This window comes from Polyodon spathula, chromosome 39 (assembly GCF_017654505.1).
Source record: "Polyodon spathula isolate WHYD16114869_AA chromosome 39, ASM1765450v1, whole genome shotgun sequence".
Classification (NCBI taxonomy): Eukaryota; Metazoa; Chordata; class Actinopteri; order Acipenseriformes; family Polyodontidae; genus Polyodon; species Polyodon spathula.
Window position 1 is genome coordinate 2,051,103 of NC_054572.1, and position 23,650 is coordinate 2,074,752.

The 23,650-nt window shown below is 43.7% G+C and overlaps 1 protein-coding gene across 1 annotated transcript in view; it reads left to right on the top strand.

The window, feature by feature from the left end:
* LOC121304735 (plexin-A2-like) overlaps positions 1-23,310 on the top strand; it is a 146,854-nt gene extending 123,544 nt beyond the window's left edge. The window contains exons 19-32 of the mRNA XM_041236103.1: positions 188-331; positions 491-725; positions 1,676-1,818; positions 2,179-2,447; positions 7,957-8,023; positions 8,649-8,795; positions 9,144-9,303; positions 10,309-10,412; positions 13,195-13,294; positions 14,855-15,045; positions 15,749-15,918; positions 16,295-16,507; positions 16,837-16,987; positions 18,212-23,310. Coding sequence (XP_041092037.1) covers positions 188-331; positions 491-725; positions 1,676-1,818; positions 2,179-2,447; positions 7,957-8,023; positions 8,649-8,795; positions 9,144-9,303; positions 10,309-10,412; positions 13,195-13,294; positions 14,855-15,045; positions 15,749-15,918; positions 16,295-16,507; positions 16,837-16,987; positions 18,212-18,307 — 2,190 coding nt within the window. The 3' untranslated portion in view covers positions 18,308-23,310. The remainder of the gene's footprint in view (positions 1-187; positions 332-490; positions 726-1,675; positions 1,819-2,178; positions 2,448-7,956; positions 8,024-8,648; positions 8,796-9,143; positions 9,304-10,308; positions 10,413-13,194; positions 13,295-14,854; positions 15,046-15,748; positions 15,919-16,294; positions 16,508-16,836; positions 16,988-18,211) is intronic.
* Positions 23,311-23,650: the final 340 nt, after the last annotated feature.

The following is a 23,650-nucleotide window of genomic DNA, read 5'->3' on the forward strand; positions in this document are numbered from 1 at the left end:
AGCAGCGAGATGCACATTGGAGCCCGTTAGTAGAAACATAATGTTGTTTTGTTTATTTTTGTTTGAACAGCTGGTGAGGTGGAATTTACAGCCTGTATCATCTGGGAGTCCAGAAATACAAGGGGGTGATTGAGTGAGGGCTTCAGCAGTACTAAAGCCGTCCTCTGTCTGTGTGTCCTTTCTCCAGGGACGGAACCTGCTGCCCCCGGCCTCTGGAGGCGCCAAGCTGAACTACACTGTGCTGATCGGAGAGACGCCCTGCTCCGTCACCATCTCGGAGACACAGCTGTTGTGCGAGCCTCCCAACCTCACCGGGCAGCACAAAGTCATGGTGAGTTGCCCTGGTTGTCTGACTATCTGTATCCAAGCCTGGCCCTGGTCTGTAACTCTCTCTGTGGGTCTGTTTCTCAATGATGTCTCCTACCCAATCAGAAAGTGAGCGAGTGCAGTCACTGTGGTTGACGGCAGTGGGTGCTGGTTGTTTTGGCAGGTCCACGTGGGTGGTCTCAGGTTCTCTCCCGGCTCGGTCCACGTGCTCTCGGACAGCCTGCTGACCCTCCCCGCCATTGTGAGCATCGCGGCCGGCGGCGGCCTGCTCCTCATCATCGTCATCATCGTCCTCATCGCCTACAAGCGCAAGTCCCGCGAGAACGACCTCACACTGAAGCGGCTGCAGATGCAGATGGACAACCTGGAGTCCCGCGTGGCCTTGGAGTGCAAGGAAGGTACGGGATGCGTTAAACTGGTTACTGGATAAGCACTCACTTGACTCTTAATGTTGAAGGTGTGCGAGCGTGTGGTCTCGTCTGCCACTTACTGTATAACAAAAGCCACACCGTTATGTTTGCATTTGTGTTCATTATGGGCATTTATTTGTATGAGTAGTCTTAGGTCAAACTTAAATTAGCAGTCTAAGAAAACACCTAAATAGCAGAAACACAAGAACGCAGCAGAGACTGTGATGTTACTACTTCTGGGTATATATAAAATCCATATATATATATATATATCAGCCACTGTAATTCATATTCCAGTGTCAGCCGCAGTCTTTCTTCCAAGACTTTAAAGCAGCTCATTTTGATAGGCCCGGGTGTGGTTTCCATGGCAACCCATCAATGTTTACGTGGGGAGACAGATCCCTGATGACTCTGCTAGTGCTGCCTGGCAGTTCAAGAATCCTGTTCCCAGCTCTCTGAACCAAAAAAAAAAAAAAAAAAAAATCAGTGTCAACTGTAATAATAATACCTTAAAATATGTATTGCATTCTTACCAGGCACGGTGTCGGCTTGCGGCAAAGATTTTACAGAAATCCAGAAATAATCTTCTGCCAACGTAGGGTTTTCAAAGATAATTTGTTTCTGGTCCTGTAATCAGCTTACCTGATTAGTTTGTAGTTACTGCAGGGAGTTTTTTTTTTTTTTTTTCAAGCCAGTGGCAAATGAAAACATTACAAGAAGGATAAGAAAAGGGCAGTAAATAACTGTGGGGAAATAGCACCTCCTGTGGGTATTCACAGGGCATTACAAATAAATAATCTCCCTCCTTAACTAATATAAAAGTAGTACCATGTACACTTCTTAATTGGTGCGCTCTAGAAGACACTAAGCTAAAATGTTGGTCTTGTTGATTTCTTGTAGATTTATCCTAACCTGCCTGTTTCTCCTTCTTCCCTCAGCCTTTGCAGAGCTGCAGACAGACATCAACGAGCTGACCAGTGACCTGGACCGAGCCGGCATCCCGCACCTGGAGTATCGCACCTACGCCATGAGGGTTCTCTTCCCAGGCATTGAAGACCACCCGGTGCTGCGCGAGCTCGAGGTGAGGGGCACCCCCCTTCCCCCAGTCCCATTCCTTCAGTGACCATAATGATCTTCAAAACAACCAGGGATGTATCACAACCTGTTCTATAATGTCACGTAGTCCCTGTTTGGAGACCTGTATTGGTATCCATAGCAACCACACACCACATTGACGTATGAAGGGATGGATAATAGGGCAGGAATTCAGGGTTTGGCCCCCTTTTTCCCCAGACTGTGAAGTCAGATATTTGCATATTATCTTCAACTTCATTCCTTACCCAATACCTGTTTTGCATTAAAATTACACCGAAGGGGTTTTTAGATTCCTTTTTACATGCTTAATATACACCCCTCTGATATATAATGTGTAACATTGCAGGTCCCAGGTAACGGTCAGATGAGTGTGGAGAAAGCCCTCAAGATGTTCGGCCAGCTCATCAACAACAAGGTCTTCCTGCTGACCTTCATCCGCACCCTGGAGCTGCAGCGGAGCTTCTCCATGCGCGACCGCGGCAACGTGGCGTCCCTCATCATGACCGCGCTGCAGGGCAAGCTGGAGTACGCCACGGACGTGCTCAAGCACCTGCTGAGCGACCTCATCGACAAGAACCTGGAGAGCAAGAACCATCCCAAGCTGCTGCTGCGCAGGTCAGTCGCCGTGGGGGTTTCACAGGGTTGGGAACTGTGGGGGTTTCACAGGGCTGGGATGGCTACCCCGGGGAGGGCAAGATGAAATCTCACCTAAGGCCGATCGGCAAAAGAAAAATATGCTGCTTATATACAAAAATAGAATGTCTTTGTGGTAAGGCTTTCATTTTGAATAAGCTGAAATACAGTCCTGACAAAGTACTTGTTGATTTCTTCATTATTTTTAATCCAGTTTATGAATGCATTGTTTAGAATGGCATGCCCCCCCCCCATAAAATATGACAGTTGAAATGGCTGAATTACAACATTGGAAACTGGACAGGCTGCGTTTGTCAGGGCAGGTAAATCCTCCGTTGCACCTTCCTGCATGGCAGTTACTATAAAAAGCAAACGGCGAGCCCGGGTTTAATCTCTGTTCCAGTGCCGACTGCACGGCACTGCTCTCAATATACTATCCCTGCGCTGTTCCGTCGTGCTCGCCAACATGGCGTGCGACTGATGAGAAATGCATTTCCGCAGCCTAAGAGGCAAGCGTGTTGAATATTTAAAGAGGACTCTCTATCTGTCACTGGCCTGGAGCGGGCTGACTAAATACTGTATATGAAAGGGTTAAAAGGAAAGGCCCGGTTAATTGGCTCTGACTTGACAGGTTGAATGCATTACGATGCAAAGCCCAATCCTGCTTGTATGTTTCACCCTGGTAGTGCTTTCTGTCAGCCCCACTCTCATGTTATTAATCTACATGGTTTGAGAAGAAAAAATCCCACGCGAACTGCAAGACAGCCCCATATTGAATAACACTGTTATTCCAATAGATGAAAGACAGGACTGTAGACCCATTGTTTTGCTGTATTTATATTTTATACCCAGGAATCTAATACAGTACTTGCTAGGATCCTGCATGCTATGCCTTGCAGCGGGTACCAGTTAGACAGTGAATTTTTTTTAGATGCCATTTCCACGTCGGTTTCTTTGCACGGTATCTGGTTGATGCAGTCGTCATTTATATGAAGAAATATGCATGTGATCGTCTTGCAGCTGCATTGCTGTTCATTCCTCCACAAGCCCACAGATCAGCCTCAGATCAGAGCACAGCAGGTAATGGAGGAGGTAGAAGGGTGTTAACTGCAGAAGTACTGAAAGAATCCTCGCAGGCTGAGTGACTAACATGTCGATTTGAAAGTCGTTTTCAATGTCAGACAGAGGGGGTTGATTGTATCAGCCTATAATGTAGCTGTAGCATTGCACAGCACTGGAGCATTAGCAACCTGGGGTTTTCCAGGATAAAGTAAATGGTTTGATGCAATCTTGAACATCCAATCAGAAAACTCCATTCTCCAGTCCAGCCTGCTAAGATCTGTAGTCAAAGAGTAAAAGACTATAGAGTGAACAGTTTGGTGCCCTGTGTGATCTCCTTTAAGAAACTGCTTCTCTAGGGAATCCGTATAGCAGACATGCAGCCGGTGTTGTAATTAACATTTTTTGTCACGCTCCACGTTTTTTTTTTTTTTTTATTCAAAGGGAATGGTTTTATTCAGTTAATTAAAGCCAGGATCTGCTTGGAACATGAAGTGTGGGTCAAACTGTAGCATGATTTAAAAAAAAATGAAAGGCATTCAAATAGAAAAAGCTTGTGGATAAGATCAGCTGAGTTTTGAGAGAGAGAGAGAAAATAATCAAGCAAATCGTATGGAAATGTCAACAAGAAACACTAAATATAGCCATTTATATATATATATATATATATATATATATATATATATATATATATATATATATATATATATATATATATATTGTTCTACTAATTAGAAGACTGTGTGATTGTATTTACTGCAGTGTTGGCTCTAGTTATAACTACAGAGCACTGGCATTGTCACAGTATTCTGGAATCCTGAGAACATTCTTATACAGGCAAGTCCTTTAGATGGAAATATATCCCACCCTTTAACACTCGTGTTCAATTCTATAGCCCTTGAAAGAGTATTAGAAAATAACTCTTGTAAATGGCTGCAGTTATTTTACCGCTGGAGGTAACACGACTCCTAGTGCATCTCTGCTGGATCCGCTCCAGGTTTTACTGGGGGTTGAAATAGTTTCCAAATTAAGCTCTTGGCAGTAGAAAAGCCTGGACTGGCTCCAACTGCTATTGAATGGGAGTCTTAATTTCATCCCTGTGTTCCTGTTCCCGATTTAGACACCTTGCTTCAATTTCTTATTAACACCTTCATCCCAGGAACCAGCTGATAATACTACTAATAATAATATTACAGTTATCTGAACTAATACATCCTTGTTTAGATTCACTTTAGCATTTTCTGTTTCAGTCAGCACATCTTGGTGTCTTTTTAAAAGTTTAAAGCACCCTTGTGGCCTCCAGGGGGCACTCGAACGTGTCCTCTCTCCACCTGTACACTGGACTGTAAGCAGCGCTCCAGATAAGTTTTGGGTCTGGGAGTAAATTACCCTCCAATTAACACTGAGAGAGTAAAATGTATTTTCAGGGGGTAAAATGCACCATTACCTCGAAGTCGTGAGTAATCTCGATAAATGCTGGACAATCTTTAATGGTAATGGGATAGGCATTCAAAAAGAGGCTTCTGTTTTAACTGCAATGTTACTTTGAACCACTGTACAAAAACTCTGTATTAAAATAAAATCAGAGACAACAGCTGTTTTTATTCACTTTATTGACCACAGACGATACAACTTGGAAGAGACAGAACTTATGTGTTAACATTGCATTCTTAAACTCAGTAAACATGTTAAAACTTCACTATAAAGCCATACAGAGAAATAAGATAAGGAAATGCCTAGTATTTAATACTATACCTGTATAATGTTTTCAGCGGTTTCCTCTGACGATGGTTGCAGTTGGATTTGTAGCTGGACTGGGGTGTGTTTACGCTTCAACCTGTGTAACGTGTATTATTTGTCAGTGGCGTATGAGTGTTGCAACAGCATGTCACTCTGTAAAATGTTAATAATACTCCAATGCTGTGCCTCTACAGTCTCATGCGGTATTGTTTTAGTTTTCTTTTATCACCACCCGCCAGTATTTCTCCTTTGTCCTCGTTAGTGTTGCTGGTAAGTGTATTATTGATAGAGGGGTGCCTAAAAACAGATGCTATTAAAAACCATCCCTCACTTGCTCGCTTTATTTACAAAGAGAATGCCTGTTAAAAATGGCACGGCCCACTAGCCCAGGGCTCAGTCTGTGCCAGGCTCTCTCTTGTTTTTTAATAAGAGTGGCATGCAGGGCAGGGGAATGGTTATTAGAGAGATGCATGTAAGCCTTGCCTGGTGTGATACTTTGTAATCAAGCACCAGAGCCAGTTCAACACAATTAACACAATTCCTTCTTTATGCACAAGTGAGATAATGAAAGCCTCAGGTTCATTAATGAAACACAATTAAAAAGGTGGGGCTGGGTGCAACAAAGAACCCTGCTTCTGGCAGCGAATAAAACGCTGGGAAATGAAATGGGCACAACACGGGCAGCACAAAGGGCTTTATTTGAGAGGGTTCATGGAGACCGCCAGGGCTTATTACACTATTCAGTAGCTTTTATTAGATTTCTTTAATGTACTTTCTGCCCTCATTGTATCAATAACAAATGATATGTGACACACCCTGTTTAAATAAACAGAAGATAGTGCAGCTGATTGCAGTGCAGCTTCGTTCTCTTGTTCATTTATTAAGATCTCTTCACTTTATTTTACCGGCTGTGTTGTTGTTGTTGTTATTTATTTCTTAGACGACATTATTCACGGCGACTTACAATTGTTACAAAATATCACAGTGTAAAGTATTACATTTCAGAGTATCATATTACAGATAAGAGCAGTTGTAAAGTACAATAAAATTAGTAGCAAAAAATAATTGCATGTCAGAGTGGGTTCGACTGAGAGCAGTTACACTTCTATTAATAATATTTGCTTATACAAGTCCAGTAAGTACGATGAATGGAAGAGAATGATTTCAAGTAAAAGCAATTACAAAAAAACTTGAATACAGATACCTATAAGAGTCAAATACAAGATTCAGGAAATAGTTATAATTAAGAGCAGTAGTAGAATACGGCGAGGTATGGAGCAGTTTAGTGCAAGTACAAGCTGATGCAAGTACTGGTACAGTTGGGTACCATATAGTCCAGTATTGAGAGGTTTGCAGATGCTGTCTGAGCAGGTGTGTCTTGAGGAGGTGCTGGAAGGGGGTCAGGGACTCAGCAGTCCTAATATCCATGGGCAGGTCGTTCCACTACCGAGGGGCAAGGGAGAAAAGGAGCGGGTTCTGGAAAAGGGGGAGCAGAGGGAGGTACAGCTAATCTGCCAGTGGTGGAGGAGCAGAGGGGGTGTAGGGAGAAATGTCAAGCCACTGTAATTACTGTACATTACATCGTTTTAATTTAGATTAAGACTACCACAGTAAATCTTATTTTATCATGCATAACTATGTAATAGTGCTAAATTAAAAATAATCTTTAAAAATAGTAATTAAAGTCTTTCTCGGCATCTTCAGTATTCGGTCTAAGTATTACTACAGTCTTGTATGTTTAGTCAGTAGAGGCAGGGTGATTGATTATGTTGATTAATAATAATATTTATTAAACTGCTGTGTTCACACATGCAAGCTGATGTCCCAAAAGCTGCAGTGATTAGCCTGTTCCAGAGCAGGCAATATCTTTGATGCAATAAAAGCAGCATGGAAGGGGTGTGCAGCAGCCGCAGTGTGTTCTTATAATCACAGTCCTGGCTGCACTGATTGCTGTGAAATACCAGCAATTTGTTGACCCCATTTTTACATCATAATGGGGTTGAGCCAGATACTAAATTTCCACCAGCCACTTTTGCCTTGTGTGTGAGTAAGAAAGTAGAGGGGGGTTCAGGTGATGGGCTGTCACAGCCCTGTTCTAAGCATCAATGGTATTCCAAGGAAACGTGTAATTTGCATGTGTTAAATTCTGACGGGGAAATGGGACAATAGACGCTCGTGTGCAGGAGGGCAGCGTTCCTTCCTCATAAATTTACATCCTAATGGAATTCACAGTGAAAACCCAGCTCCACCAGACAAGGGACCAGCTGCACTCCCTTCTGTTCCTGTGCTGTTTAGAGGACAGAAAATATACTTCTGAAATGACTTCTGTATTCAGAAAGAGACCAGCCCCCTCCTGCACACTCAATCCTGGACTTCAGATAGGATAAATACTGCATTATTGGTATTGAAAGGACTGGCAAGTATTACTGCAATCAAAAGGATTGTCTTTTCACAGTTTGATATTCTCCCAATTTTTTATTTTTTTTTATGTTTTTTTTTCCTGTTTCTTTCGGCTATAGCTCGTAAGGAATAAAAACGTCAACAGGGCGGTGTTTTTCAGGAGCTCTCTCTCTCTAACAAAGAATGCGCTGTGCAGGCGATGGCTAAAACCAGCAGGTTAACAATGACAGTGCTTTCCTATTACAATCTTCGCTGCCCTTTGTTAATCAGCGGTTTCTTCTTTGTTTTGTAGAACCGAGTCGGTGGCTGAGAAGATGCTGACCAACTGGTTTGCCTTCCTGCTCCACAAATTCCTGAAGGTAACCAGCCCACCCATGCCCCCAGTCAGACTGCAGATTCATGTGTACACCTCTATAGGTGGAGCAATAGTTTGGTTCTATAGACACACTGAACTTCTGCTTCTAAACGGAAGTTCCACAGTATGTTAATAAAAGCAATGAATCCTGGACCCGCATCTCGTGTCAGCAGGTCTAGGTCGCTGGCGTGGTGAGCAGGGGAGGGTGGAAGGCATCTCTGATTGCTTGCATGGCAATTCCTTGGAGCAGAGAGCAGAGAGGACTGAACCTCATGATGAGCATGGGGTCAGATAGGTGCAATACATAGACACTGTACAAACAGATATTACAGGTGGGTGCAAAACACCACCAATCTGAAACACCTGTTGAATGGCATTGTCTTTGATAACTCCTGGCACTTGCTTACCGCCAACCTTCTCTGTCCTGAACATGAAGGATTCGGTCAGATAGCTATAGAGACAGTTGTATTAAACAGAAACCTAATAATATATACATTATAAGTTTTGCGAGTTCTGGGCGAGATGCATTGGGTAGAGCACTCCCCTGTGTTGTGGTCCCATCTACCTCGTGTTACACTGCTGCGCTGTGCCGTGTCCGAGCACTCACCCCTGCTCTCCGTGTGTTTCAGGAGTGTGCCGGGGAGCCTCTCTTCATGCTCTACTGTGCCATCAAGCAACAGATGGAGAAGGGACCCATCGACGCCATCACTGGAGAGGCACGCTACTCCCTGAGCGAGGACAAGCTCATCCGCCAGCAGATTGAGTACAAGACTCTGGTCAGTGGTCCACTCGGCTCCAGCATTGCCGATAGGGTTTGCCAGACGCCCCTGTATTCACCTTCTGATTTGTTTTCTCACCAGTTTTGTAACCTGTCCTGATGTATTTTTCTTCTAGTAGGGGGATATGGTGCTGTTATCTTACAGAAAAAATCAAATAAATGGTTTTGCGTTTACCAGCTTTGAATTTAGGCTAGTACAGATAATCGAATTGGTTTCCTGCTGTTTCTGACAAGCATAGTAATAGCCCTTCAGAGCCCCAGCACAGATCCAACAACCAAGGCTGCTGTGGCGTGAACAGCCCCTCAAGTGCACCTCGCTAACGGGCCGCTTTGCTCTCCCTCACAGATCCTGAACTGCGTGAATCCCGACAACGAGAACAGCCCGGAGATCCCCGTCAAGGTGCTGAACTGCGACACCATCACACAGGTGAAAGAGAAGATCCTGGACACAGTTTACAAGAACGTGCCGTATTTCCAACGCCCGCGGGCTGTCGACATGGACCTTGGTAAGAGGGGCAGTGGCACTCCGCACGCACACACACACACACACATACCCACACTGTACCTCACCCTTTCCCTGGGATCATTTTTATAAACACATACAAATTCTTGAACCTCCCACTAATGGATTCAGTGAAAATCGATACCTTTTATTTCTTCCATATAATTATAAGCCTAAGTTATACTAAAAGAAAATTCTAGCTAGGATTAAAAAGTGATGGGTTGCTGTGCTTAGCACAAACTAAAGGCAATGCAATACACTCTGCAGAGAACAATAAAATAACATTCTTCAGCTTGGCAAGATTACCGGCGTTATTTTTTCGTCATTTGTATTATTCGGTGAGCTGTCAAGCTCTTTGTTTTTTTTACTTGCCTTGTTTGCATTGGGATATTAGTTTCTCTCATGTTCGTTCTACCTGACTTTGACCTTGAGCCAGACCCTTGCAATCAATCCATGAATTCTCTGCAAGCCATTTATTTAACCGATTAAGAAAGCTAAAGCACTTGAATACACGTCACGGAGGGAAGAGCTTTTCAGAATAAGAAACAGCTGAAATGAATCCTTGGGGGCTCAGGGTGGGTTGTGCTGCTCATTTAATCCCAGCGATTAACTTCTGTGTTGTCAATCTGGAAGAAACTTTCTAAACTGCACCAGTACACATTTCTTTATTCCACTGCGGTCTTTGGCTAACAAAATACATTTTATAAAGTGTTGATGAAAATCAGTCTAAGTTTAGCATACAGCAAGGGGTGTGCAGGTTTCTTTAAGGCTCCCATCACTCCCCCTTCAATATCACATAGGGGGAGAATAAACCGGACTAAACATTACATCATAGACGCATACTTCCCATGAGCATTCATGAGAACAAATGGAACAGCACACATGGACACATGTACCAGAGCTCAGCATACAGGTTTGTGCATGTGCCTGTGGTGCATCGTTTGAGCCCCACCCTGCAGATAGGGAACAGTCCCAGCAGCCCTCTGATTGGGTCCTGTCTCTCCTCCAGAGTGGCGTCAGGGGCGGATGGCGCGAGTGGTCCTACAGGATGAAGACATCACCACCAAGATTGAGAACGACTGGAAAAGGCTCAACACCCTAATGCACTACCAGGTAAAAAAAAAAAATCCAGCATGCAGAGCAATTCAGAAACCTGCGTGCGACACACACCTTGAAGCCACAGAACGCGTGTTCCATTGGGCTTTTGTTGATGACGTGGCAGCATGAATATTTTAATACCAAGACTCTCTCGGTCTAGGAACCCCAGTTTCTCTCTCTGCTCTTCCAGAGGTGAAACCACTAACCTTGTAATTGGTGAATAGCATTATGATCTCCAGGGGCTGCTGCTGAACAGGGAACTCAGTTCAATGCATTTCCAATTTCAAGGTTTGAGTGGCATGAGATAGGTAAAGAAGATTAAACATTGAAATACAGAAGGCTGTGGTGGGGAGGAACATGGAGCGCCAACAAGAAGGATCTGAGGCTTCCGATATACACTCGTCATATTTATTGTATTGTGTGTGGTATGGGAGGGGCTGTCTGTTTGAGATTGTCTTGGGTTCCTGTTAGGTGCAATCTGTATACACTTTTACAGATGGAGCTGATTGCAATACAGCTTTCTTCTCTTCTTCATCTATGAAGATCTCTTCACTTTATTTTACTGGCTGTGTTAGTCTAATTACTGTACATTACATCATTTTAATTTACATTAAAAAAAAATATCATTCATAACTATGTAATAATGCTAAATTAAAAATAATAAAGATCTAATTAGGCTTTCTCAGTGTCTCCAATAATAGGGCTAAGTAGCTGCATGTTTAGTCAGTAGAGGCAGGGAGATCGATTATTTTGGTTCATTATAATAATAATAATAATTAGTGATATATTAAGGAGGATTACATCAGAATGGAATTCACAGTGAAATCCCAGGAATACCCCTTTGAGGTGTTATTGTTGAACTTCAATTTCTAGGCGCCTTTTTTCAAATAGGTCAGAAGTTCTGCAGTATCTTCTTAAGGCCTCGCCAGTAACTCAAAACCCTGACAATATCTGGCTCAGTTGCTTGTCTTTCCTCGGGCAAAGGTCTGTATAGCAAGGGGAGAGGGTAGGTTTCAGGTCAGCGAAAGTCTCACACCCTCTCAGGGAGGGTTAAAGAGTTTCACACTGTCAGCCAAGCAGCTGGAACTAACTGGCAAATTGGAGCACTGGCCTCACACACAGCAAGAAAACGGAACATCTTTTACCAGTGGAGAAGGAGGCCGGGGAAGCCGTTACAAAGTCTTGTGGAGGAGTCTGCCGCTTGGATATCAGTGTTGCACAGCACAGAGCAGGATGAAATGTGCCGGAATTGTCTTACAGTGGTGTTGGCAGCTAATTGTTTTAATTTTTAAACCATGTGCTCATACAGTGAGGTATTCATTCTGTAATATAGCCAGCATAATATATTGGATTTGTTCTGGTCTATGTCCTCGACCAGCGCAATAAAATTAAAACTTAGAATTCCTAGCATATCTCCACTGTATACGGCAAAGGCATAATTGGAACAAGGGGCATTTCTATATAACTTTGTTTATTCCAGTTCTCTGGAATTCTTTTGAAGACCCAATGCACACGTTTTTTTTCCCCCTGCTGTACTTTTTCCTTTAAGCTGCTGCTATAATGCAAAGAAAAAGAAGAGAGCGGGGAGCAATAATAACCTGTGGTGCCACAGCTGGCTCCCGCTGTCAGCTTTGGAAGAGGGAGACGGCAAGGCTGCTCTCCGAAGGTGCATTTCCAATTCCTGTGGCAGAACTGAAAAGAGCGTCTGCATTTCAAAAAGCCTTTCAAGTCCATCTCCAGCCTGGCTATTAAAACATTCCCTCTTAACCCAGGGGCCAGCCTGGAACCTTTAATAATGGCCTTAAGAGATTTTTCTACAAAGATCCGCGGGCAACTCGCTCCCTCCCTGTGGGGGTCGGGCAGCAGTGGAGGAATGCTGAGGCGTTCTAATAAAGGGGAGGGGGTTCGGGTATGTATTGGGGTTGGATTGTTTGTCATTCTGACTGTCAAGGGGGAAATGCAGGAGAGATTAGAAGCCAATTTCAATTACCAAAAGTAAGATGATTCTTAAAGAAAATGAAAGCCTGTCTGAGCACAGCTGTACCCGTCTGTCTCGGGAGACGATGGATTTGCATTTTCAATCTCTGCTGGGCAGCTGTTTTAATAAAGAAGTATTTGATGGGCTGTGTACAGCTGCTGATTTCGTGTAAGTTCGAATAACCCTAGGAAGAAATCAGTTGCACAGACAGCACAGGGCAGCATGGGGCGTTGGGGGTGTAAAGAAAAATTTCATACAGTGCTGCACCTCATTGGCTTTAAAAAATGGAAAGCATTATACTAAGGGAAGAAAAAAGAAACTCGCAGACATTCTCTGGTTTGCATACAATTCTGCAGGTGTTATCTAATTCCTTATTCTATTGTGGATTCCATTCCACTGCAGAATGCAGTAACCCACTCAGCGGGTTCTGATGGAGACAGTCCATTTTTTGCTGTAGTCACGTTGTTAGATTTTCATTCAGTCTGTATCCTCTTGGTTTCGCGATATCTCACGGCGCAGCTGAAGTCAGGCAGAGCTGAAGAAGATTGTGGAAAGTTGAACACTGTGACTGACGGTGTCCCTGTGCTCCCCAAGGATGCTGTTAAATACTGGAATGCTCTCCAATTCACCGTGTCGTGGCTTTTCATTTAGCACCAATCCATTCAGTCTTATGAAGTGCAAGTAATAGCTTTCGTTATAGACCTGTTTTTAGTGCTGTTGTCTTCCATGTGAAGGTTACTATAGCCTCGGAACGCAGGATCAATAAGCTGCTTGAGTGAAGCGGTGTGGTGGTTTCATTGTTCTCTTTTCTTTCCCCAGGTGTCAGACCGCTGTGTGGTGGCTCTGGTCCCCAAGCAGACCTCGTCCTACAATATCCCACCTTCCGCCAGCATCTCCCGCACCTCCATCAGCAGATACGGTGAGCAGCGCGCACGCATACGACAATCAAGTGTGTGCCATATAAAACCCCTGTGGTAAATATCACATAGGGGTTTGTCAAAACTTCACTCTCTACCATAGCGCTATTATAGAGCCATGCAAGGCATAGCCCAGTTCACAGTACATGCTGCGATGGTGAGGTAAGTTGAGACTAACTCAAAACCGCTTCCCCAGCACTAAAGAAAATGCCTGAAACCGCATTTCCCATGGATTTAGTCACACAAGTCTTGTAAACAAAGGGAAATTCTGTCGTCGTTAACTGACCACATTGACAGTGGTATTTATTGTTCAATAATCATACAGATTGCCCCGGCTGCAGTGGGCCTCGTTCTCATGCTGAACCCATCGCCGCTCTCCCCAGACGCCACTTAGTTAACGATGTAAATGGCTTCCATCTGGACGACTCTTGGCCCTGGTAATAAAACTGGGAGTTAAAGGCAACTATGATAACAAATGTATTTTGAGTGAATTATTCTTCATAGACATGAGAGCTGAAAACCGAGCAGAGCCCATTATTAAGACTTTAATGGAACGAGAGCAGGTCTTTCTGTCTTGCTCATCAGGAGAGGAGTGGCGTGATCGATGCCGTGTGGCTGTTCCTCAAGAATGCTGCAACAATTACAGCATCCAACAGATTCTTTTTGAAAGTCATTTTCCCAGAACAGCTGAATGGAGATAATAAGGTGCAAATGGGGATTTTGATTCTCCCCAGTTGTGCAGGTTATGCCCCACTAATCTCCACACACCCAGGCCTATGCTCTAACCCAGGGGTCTCCAACCCTGGTCCTGGAGAGCCGCAGGGTTTATAGGTGCCTTTACATCATCAGTGGCTAAAGATCTGGAACACCTGTTAATCTTGACTAATTAAGCCAATAACTGGTTCAATTAAGTAACTGAGATTGGTTGAAACAAAAACCAGCAGCCACAGTAGCTCTCCAGGACCAGCGTTGGAGACCACTGCTCTAACCACTTCACCAAACTCCCCCCAGCTCACCGCAGTGAGGCAGCCTCTGAGCTGTGGAGTTCAACCCAAGGAATCTTGTGAATTTTCACCTTTGATCTCAAGGCCACCTGGCTTCTCACTGTTGAAGATTCCATTTGAAAGTTATTTTTGTTTTTAACTGGCTGTTTGATCACCTTGAGATGGGGGGGGGGGGGTTCTTGTTCATGTGATCCATACTTCTTACAACAACCTTTAACCTTAAAAAAATGAAGTAGGCTTATCTGCCTGTGGCATTTTAAACGGTTGTTGCAGTTTTCTGATGTATTGTTCAGTTGGGTTACAGGGTTACTGAATGTGTGAAGCACTTAACCGTAGCTTCTCAGTTTCTCTGTAGCACGGACCAAACAAGAGGAATTCCCAGTGTCTAGAGCTGCAGGTCAACTGCAGAATTCAACTCAATTAAACAATAGAAAAGTGCAGAATCTCCTCCTCAGGGGTCATAGACCTGCTGTCTATGACCTTCAAGGTAACGATAATAACAATCCAATGACACATGCTCTTGGCTGACCGCGGTGTCCCGCTGTGTTTCCTCCTCAGACTCCACATTCCGTTACACGGGCAGTCCGGACAGCCTGCGCTCGCGAGCCCCCATGATCACCCCCGACCTGGAGAGCGGGGTCAAGGTGTGGCACCTCGTCAAGAACCACGAGCACGGAGACCAGAAGGAGGGCGACCGCGGCAGCAAGATGGTGTCTGAGATCTACCTGACCCGTCTGCTTGCCACCAAGGTACTGTAGCGCCTCCCAGAGGGGACAGGGGGGAGAGGCTACCCTACCAATGCCCATGTGGACAGGGAGATAACACAGGGTTGTGCTATTAAAGAATACTTTAAAAGTATTGTTAAGTGTCGATCACATTGATAACGTTTACCCTGGGATTTTAAATAGTTTTACTTATCTATTTCTAAACATTACTGTACACTACTATTAGAGTCCTATTTTGAAACTAATGTAAATATTCTGAAAATATCAATAATACTTCGGGTGATAAATGACCTGCTTCTACCTGCAACTAAGCTGTTTATTGCTTCAAAATAGAAAACAGGCCCGTACAGTTAGATTACCATTTTAAATCACTGCACTCTGCAGTAAAAGCTCAGCAGTCTATAAACAAGGGCTTCTTCATCAACACTTGGTGAAGTGTGTTTACAGTGTCCTGGTGTCAGCTCGGTATGGGAGGTTTTTTCATTAAGATCGCTGCCGGCCAGACAGCTCTGAATCACACCTCTGGAGCAGCTTGTGGGAAGGTAAAGGCTGAGATTGAGTGGCTGAATGTTAACTAGGAGAGCTTTTATACTAAATTGTGTGGTGCACCTCTTCAGTGTAAATTGTGTGCATCGTGTAGATGGTTAGGGTGTGGGGTCCAGTGTGTGCAGGCAGGGAGAGCCCTGTTCACTGTGTTTTTAATTCTCAGCGGTTGTTTCGTTCGCAGGGTACGCTGCAGAAGTTTGTGGACGATCTGTTTGAGACGCTGTTCAGCACGGTGCACAGAGGGAGCGCTCTCCCTCTGGCAATCAAGTACATGTTTGACTTCCTGGACGAGCAGGCAGATAAACACGGGATCCACGACACAGACGTGCGGCACACGTGGAAAAGCAACTGGTAAGAGAACAGTACTGACATTTTACCCTTATTATTTTTGGTAATCCTATTTGAATTTTTGATTGTTAACCAATATGTTCTAGATAGTAGTACTAGTTGCAGTTGTAGTAATTAAAAAAAATCAAGGTGTTCATGACAGTTCATAAGAATCAAGATATTGGAATGAAATGTACTATAAAAATGCCCAATAGCTGTAAATTTACAACTAGTAATGGAAACTGTAAATTCAATCACAAATGTTTTCACAAAATCTTAATTCATACTTGTGCAATTCAATAATAAATCGTGTGAGATCTTTTTGTAAGTTAAGTGTGATGCAATAAATACATAAACATGTAAATAAATGACGACATTTCGTGCCACTCTTCCCTCCCAGTTTGCCCCTGAGATTCTGGGTGAACGTGATCAAGAACCCGCAGTTCGTGTTTGACATCCACAAGAGCAGCATCACGGACGCCTGCCTGTCGGTCGTGGCCCAGACCTTCATGGACTCGTGTTCCACGTCGGAGCACCGCCTGGGCAAGGACTCCCCGTCCAACAAGCTGCTGTACGCCAAGGATATCCCCAACTACAAGGGCTGGGTGGAGAGGTGAGTCCCTGGGACTGCTGCTATTGTCAATCCTTTCATATCTTCTGAAGAATACACGGGATGCATTTTACCTACGAAGGGCAAACAGTGTACCAAGTACCATTTGCATCATGCAACTAGCAGCCCTTTTCATTTAATTGGTCGTAGTTCTCTAAAATGAATGGTACTGCCTGTTGAGTGGAAGAGTTCTGCTTCCCCCCATTCCACTGTGTGTAACACTGTGCCGTGTGCCTGGAGGAGCAGGAGAAGAGTTGAATTCAGTCACAGACCGGCTGAAGCACACACGTCTGTCATCTGTTTGACCCCCGTGCTTTACTCTCTCTGCTCAGGTACTACGCAGACATCGCGAGGCTCCCTGCAATCAGTGACCAAGACATGAACGCCTACCTGGCGGAGCAGGCGCGCCTGCACTCCACCGACTTCAACATGCTGAGTGCACTCAACGAGATCTACTCCTACGTCAGCAAATACAGCGAGGAGGTGAGTGCGCACTGAAGCCAGTGTCACTGTGTGACACAGCAGCCTGGGAATTCAATCAAACTCAGAATCCTAATGCGCAGAGCGCTGCTTTGTGTCCCACGTAACTGCATTGCTGTGGCACAGTTGTATAGAAAGAGCAAGACAGACTTCTGCCTTAGCAATGACATTCAGGGCTGTAATTGGATGTAGCCATATAACTGGGAGATGGTGATAAAGCAATCAAGCACATCTGATCATAAAGCAAGTGTCTAAATAAAAACACTGATAAAAGTCTGCCTCCTTGTCTCCATGTGATTGATTTAGCATTCAGTCCATGCAAGTCTGTTTCCAATCACAGTCTGCTCATAGCAAAGGTACAAGCTTAATATTCACACGTACCAATGTGAGCTTCGTACAGAAAAGAGGTGCGATTCTGCAGAAACCAGCTGCAAAAACAACACCAAAAATAACTCGCTGCAAGGTCAAGGACAAAGTCAAGCAAAGGCAGAACTAATTTGAGTTGCCATCGAGTAGAAAAAAGGTATGAATTTGTGAATGAACCCCAAAACACTACAATAGCACTCAATATGCACACACCAGTACTAGCTTCAATTCCCCCTGGAATGCAATATCATTGCATGCGTGTAGGTAAGTTCATTCATTAAACTGGCACAAAAGCAGTTCAGCTCGTGCCTTGAGTCCTTGAGGTTTGTGTGCCCCTAGTCCTTCAGACCCATTTGACTTCAGTATAGGAAACATGCTTAAATGGATTTGGGAAACGATAGCAAAACCTGTGCTTGCATAGGGAAGGGAGATTAATAATAGAGCACTAATCCTCAGAACGAGAAGGTCGGGTGCAGCCCATTTCTCAATCATGCAGAGCGATTCCTGGACAACCCCCTTCATAGAATCTGCTCCTATGCATGGCAGCCTCACTGGGATGGACACAGGGCAATACTTAAGAGGCAGCACTATAAAAGCCTGTAGCACTTCACCAACCAATGCATGAACCTCAATTACAGACCAGTTGTCAGGTCGTTGTTCACAGATATTAAAGATTGTGCAGTACATATCAGTGGCCTGAAATCTTGCAATCTGCCCGAATAAGTTAGTGTCCAGACTCCAGCATGGTAGATGTTTAGGACCTGTACACTGTGTGCTGACTCAGCATCAGCTTTAGGCTTCGGCACCTCCCAGCTGCCATCTGTATTGATCCCTGATTCCCTTGTTTGTTTTACCTGATAGATAACCTCAGCGCTGGAGCAGGATGAGCAAGCGCGCAGACAGCGGCTGGCATACAAAGTGGAGCAGCTCATCGGAGCCATGTCTGTACAGAGCTGAGGACAGGAGGAGGTGTCTTCTGAACCCAATCAAACTAGTAAAGTCATGGGACACACTGCTGGAAGGGCCCAACACACACACACACACACACACATCTGAATAGTAACACTAGTCATCAATGTGGCTATGTCAGTATGGTGACTTCTTCCTGCAGTGTGAATGGCTTCCTTTCTTCCAGTGATGTATCTCGTTCCATTGACAATTCCAGAGCCAGGGATGGACCTTTTGAAACTGCAGAGTAAAATGAAACCTAAAGCAGAAAAATCTGGAAGGGACCAGGACTGTTTCACCAGCCTGCTTTGCATGGGAATCAAGAGCTCTGTATCTTGAAGCTGGGGGTGTGCTTTTAGTTCCCATTTATTTTTATATATTCATAGGTTTTTATTTTTATTTTATTTTTAAATTCTGGATTCAGCTTATTATTTTTGTATTTTATCTCCTCAGAGTGGGTTAACATGCGTGACAATTTTTTTTTTTTTTTAAACTAACTGAAAAATGACTGGCACTGTACGTGGATTGCTCTTAGATGTGTCTTTTGAGCTGCTGGCACAAATTTGCACTTAAAAACTTCCCTTACCCAAGAAAAAAATATAAATAAATAAAACAACAACATCCAAGAGCTGAGATTGGATGAAATCCGAAGACTTGCCTTCGGGACGGATGGATGTGCTGAGTTGAGAGTCTTAAAAGACGTGTGTTCAAAGTCCCCCAAAGGCTTTCGAGCGCAAACCTCATGTGATGGAAGGAAAACGGACAAGTGTTGCATAGCATGGGAATGCATCAGCAAGGACCCTGGGGCTACAAACTGCCTCTTTAAAGACTTGCTACTAGAAGAAATGTAATTACAAGTTTTGTTTTTTGTTCTCAGTTTGCATTTGTGTATAAATCCAGTATGTGTATATAAAACTCTTCCACAAGGATTCTGAAGGAGAGTCATAACAGTCTTAGTTCAGTGGATATGAATGGCTATCGTTGCAACCTTTATGGCCCATCACCAAAGCCTGTTTCAACAAGCCTCTTAAAGCTTGTCTTTTCAATTCCCTCCACTTGGCCAAAATACTCTCCTTGCTGTACTTGAGCACAATGAACTCAAATACAGCACAGTGTAGATCTGTTCTGAGATTGTGTACACCGCTTACCTCCTCCTGGTGAATGTCAACACTTGTGAGCTGTCAAAGCGTTCCAAATCCGCTCTGCTTACCTTGAAATGCCAGGATCTCTGCTAACTTCGGACAGGGCATGTTTGGTTTCACTCAATCTGACCAAGAAGGGATTGACAAAGAGGAATCATTTTGAAACCCTGTTTACATTGAAGTTTGCAGATGAGTTAGACCAGCGTGTATATGTGTATCACAGCCATGTGAGGATCACATCAATCCTCACAGCCACCTAGACCTGAGGCTGTAGGGCTGGTACAAAGCATGCAAACAAATGCTGCTGACATGAAGTATTCAGCTACAGTTTAAATTAAGAGCCAGGGAAGGAAGTGAACAAGCAGAATACAGAATGTGCCAATAAGCAACAGATGAGTATTGTGTAGCAGCGCTCTTGTATACCGATTTTGTACGGTTTCATATACAGTAGAATAGTCGGAAAATCTTAACCCTTACCCCAAACTCAGCATGGAGAACCCCTTACCGTGCAATAGTTTAGTCAGCAGGAGAGCGTTGCCTTCTGCTCCGTTTGTGCCAAAGGGCCACGTTCACAAAGCATTAGCAAGGGTGGGAAATGCAGCTCTGTGTTTACAGCAAACGCTTTATGAACATTGGACACGTTTCAAATCGCAAAGGGACATTATAGGGAAGCGGGAATGTGAACAGACAAGAAAGGGCGGAGCTTGGCACCTGTCTTGCCAGGGTGTGGCTGACTGTAAATCCACCAGTAAGGAATTGAAGTACAGGAGTGACATTTGTAACCGTGCACGTTAAGGCAAGGGTTTCCCAAACCGAGGGTAATGTTACACGTGCCAGGGGAGGAGCCATTTAATTACATGAGCGACGCATTAGAGTGTTGCATTACAACAAACACTACTTTGACGTCACCTCTAGCATAGACATATATAGTCTTCATACAGTTACCATTGTACATCAAAATGGGAGTGATTGTAACAATCAATACCCCTAATTACAGTTTGGGAACCACCCCTGTGTTCAGAGAGGCAGTCAATGAGAAATCTGAAAGGATAAAAAAAAAATTAGCAAGCTGTACCTTTTATGCAGTGTTCAAAAAAGGCATTCACATGCACATTGTTCTTAAGTCCCCAAAGATCCAAAGATCTCTTGCGACAGACTTAATATTTCATTAAGCATGTCAGATGGCTCTGTTAATTCCTGCTGTATTATTCATAATGTGTTGCACAGAGGCAACAGGTAATTAGAAGTGCTAGCATGCTGCAGCCCGGTCAGGGGAATTGAGTTTGCCACAGTGTTCATTCCTCGCAGTGCAGTGTTTGCATCAAAAGATACTTGAAATAAGCAGGTTTTAAGTTATTTAGTGAAGCGTATTTAATAATGACAGCGTTAGACTAGAAGAATGGTAAGGAAAAGGAGGCAGTTTCACTTCTCTGCAAGCCAAGGTCAGTCCTGTCTGGTGCACCAGCTGAGTTTAAATCCCACTTGGAGAGGCGTGATTTCTATGTTACGAGCGAGATGAGCAACAGTAAAAAAAAAAATAAAAATAAGAGAAATCTTCTTCAGGACTGTGGGACTCGCTGGTTGATAAGGTCCACTTCTTATTCATTCAAAATAAGTAGATATGGATTTGTACCTGCAGGCACAGCACTCCCCAGCTTGTCACACTTGTTTTGAAGAGTGTTTGAAAAAGCCCTTTAGCTTTGGTTTCCTGCTATTGCTTTGATGCACGTCTTTGATCTCGGAATCATGTGCGCACCATGTGATCAAGAGATGTGGACTTCAAAAGGTCCCGAGACATAGGCAGCGGTGCTTGACATCTGATTAGTCTGTACAGCAGCTGGAGAGCTCCAGTTTCAATCCTCTCTCATCTTAAACCAAGCCCCTGGTTTTGAAAAGCACATAGAAAAATCACCAGATTGGTCGGGGACAATGCTCTTGGATTTCCTCCAGGCTAAGGACCCAGAAACCTTGAAGTCTTTATCCTCTCACATCAGGGGTAAGCAGCTTGGGTATAAAACAGCAGTCACCTGTCGTAATGAGCGGCAGTGTTCTGACTGCAGTGCAGGACCTGCTGTTTGCCACACTTTCTTGGTATTGCCAGCTTGTCATTGTAAATGAGAATGTGTACTCAGTTGACTCATCTGGATAAATAAAAGGCTTTGATTGATTGAATTCAGTAAAACTCAAAAGTAAATTTAATACCTGGTCCATAATAACCTTGCGGTACCTGGAGCCTGTCGTGGCGGGCCTGTGTTACTGTAATTTTTGAGGTACTCTACTGTACTACACATTTCCACCAGATTTTGATGCCTAGTAACTTAGTGAACTAAAATAATTATTATTGTATTGCTGATGGACCCAAAAACATCCCTAACTCTTCAGGTTCTGTTCATCGACTGTTACTGGAGCGCTCATAGGCTTAAACAGATGGATTGTTGATGCCAGCTATCTACCTGTTTTTTTTCAAACTTCTATACTAACTTTACAACGAATTCTGGTGACTGGTTTCTTTGTTTTTTGCTGTAACTGAGCCAGGCAGGTTCTTAGAGCAAACTGCAGCTGATGTTTTATAATGCAGTTATAATCTGAAGGTCTGCACCCAGGGGTGAGGGGGGTAGTGCTAAGCAGTAGCTTGTGACTTCGTCACTGTTTTACACAGTTGCTGCTTGTACCTCTATCATACTGATAAGATCATTCGGGCCAAACTGACCATTATTGAGTGACCAAATCCTATTAAGTCATCCAGCAGATTTATTTTTGGGCTTGCATTATGAAATCAGTGAGTTCAGTGACTGATCACTGAGTTTCTGGTAAAGGGGTTTGTGTATTGGGGGTGGGGGGGGTGCATGTGGAGCATGCAAGTCAGCAATTTAAAATATTGTTTGGTCTAGGTTTTTTTTTATTTAAGACATAGCAGATAGTGTAATAAATCATTAACCGCAGCTGTAGCCAGAGAGAGAGAGAATCTGTGCAGTGTGTTTTGTAGATAGAGCCCTACTGTACGCAGGCTTTGTGTATTCCAGCCGCCTGCCTTTGTGGAGTTGATACGCTGTCTGAGGCAAACTTGACCCCTGACCTTTAAACCCTAAAACTTTAAAGGGAATTCATCTTCATTTAACGAAATAACGCACTTCTGTCAAATCGAAGTTAACATGACTATACACTGTGGCAGGATGACACAAGACGAAACAGCAAAAAAAAAAAAACACTTAAATTAAGTCTAGAAGGGAATTGAATTTAGAGTGGACATTTCAGGCTTTTCCCACTGAAGGGGAATATATATTGGTGTCGGACCTGCTTGGTCATCTCCACTAAAATCATTCTGCACTAAAAGGACCAACACAATAAGCCTGAATGCGCTGCGGTCCTACAGAGCAGATTCGATTAGAAAAGTTTGACATAATCAAAAATCTGTGTGTTTTATGCACTTTCAGAATGTTATTGGTTGAAGTCAGCAGCCCAGTTTTGTGTCATGTTGCTGCAGAACGGCATTAAAAAAAATACACAAGCTTAGAGCTTATCACTTGCAAGCCCAAGCCATGTGACTCTTGCCTTTTCTCCCTGTCCTACCTGTTCATTGGTTCATTTGTAGACACTGGAGTTCTGTATTCTAGCAAATAAAATAATATACAATGGCTGTCTGTTATTATTGTTGTTTTATAAAAGGTGTTGTGAAAATTGTAAGAAAGTCAAAAGTATTTAAAAAAAGAAAAAATCAGTTCTGAAAAAAGTTGTCTTTGTTTTGTTTTTTGTTAATGATAATATATGACGGTGTACCTGTTGTAAATATGAAGCACTGCTATTTTGCAAGCCAAGGATTCACTTTGTACTGTTGTTATATATAATTAAACTTTACTGGTTAAAAATGTGCTGCTGGCTGTCGTCTTGTTGCTCATTGGCTCAGAGCGAACACCTGCAGGGCTGGGCAGGTCTTTCAGAGCCGCTAGCTCGCTGACATCTGCTCTCGAGTTCCTGGGTGTAGAGGAGGAAGTTGGCTTGATCGTGGGATCGGAGGACACCCACTGAACCTTCGGTTCCCGTGAGCTTTGGGGGGGTGGGGGAAGTGCTGAGGTGAGGGGAATAAAGTTGGACACACTAAATTGTGGATAAAATTTGGTTAAAATAATTGAGCACGCATTTAAAAAAAACAAAAGGAACCCCAAAGGTTTTTGCAATAATTAACACAGGGGTTCTCAAACTTGGGCTCACA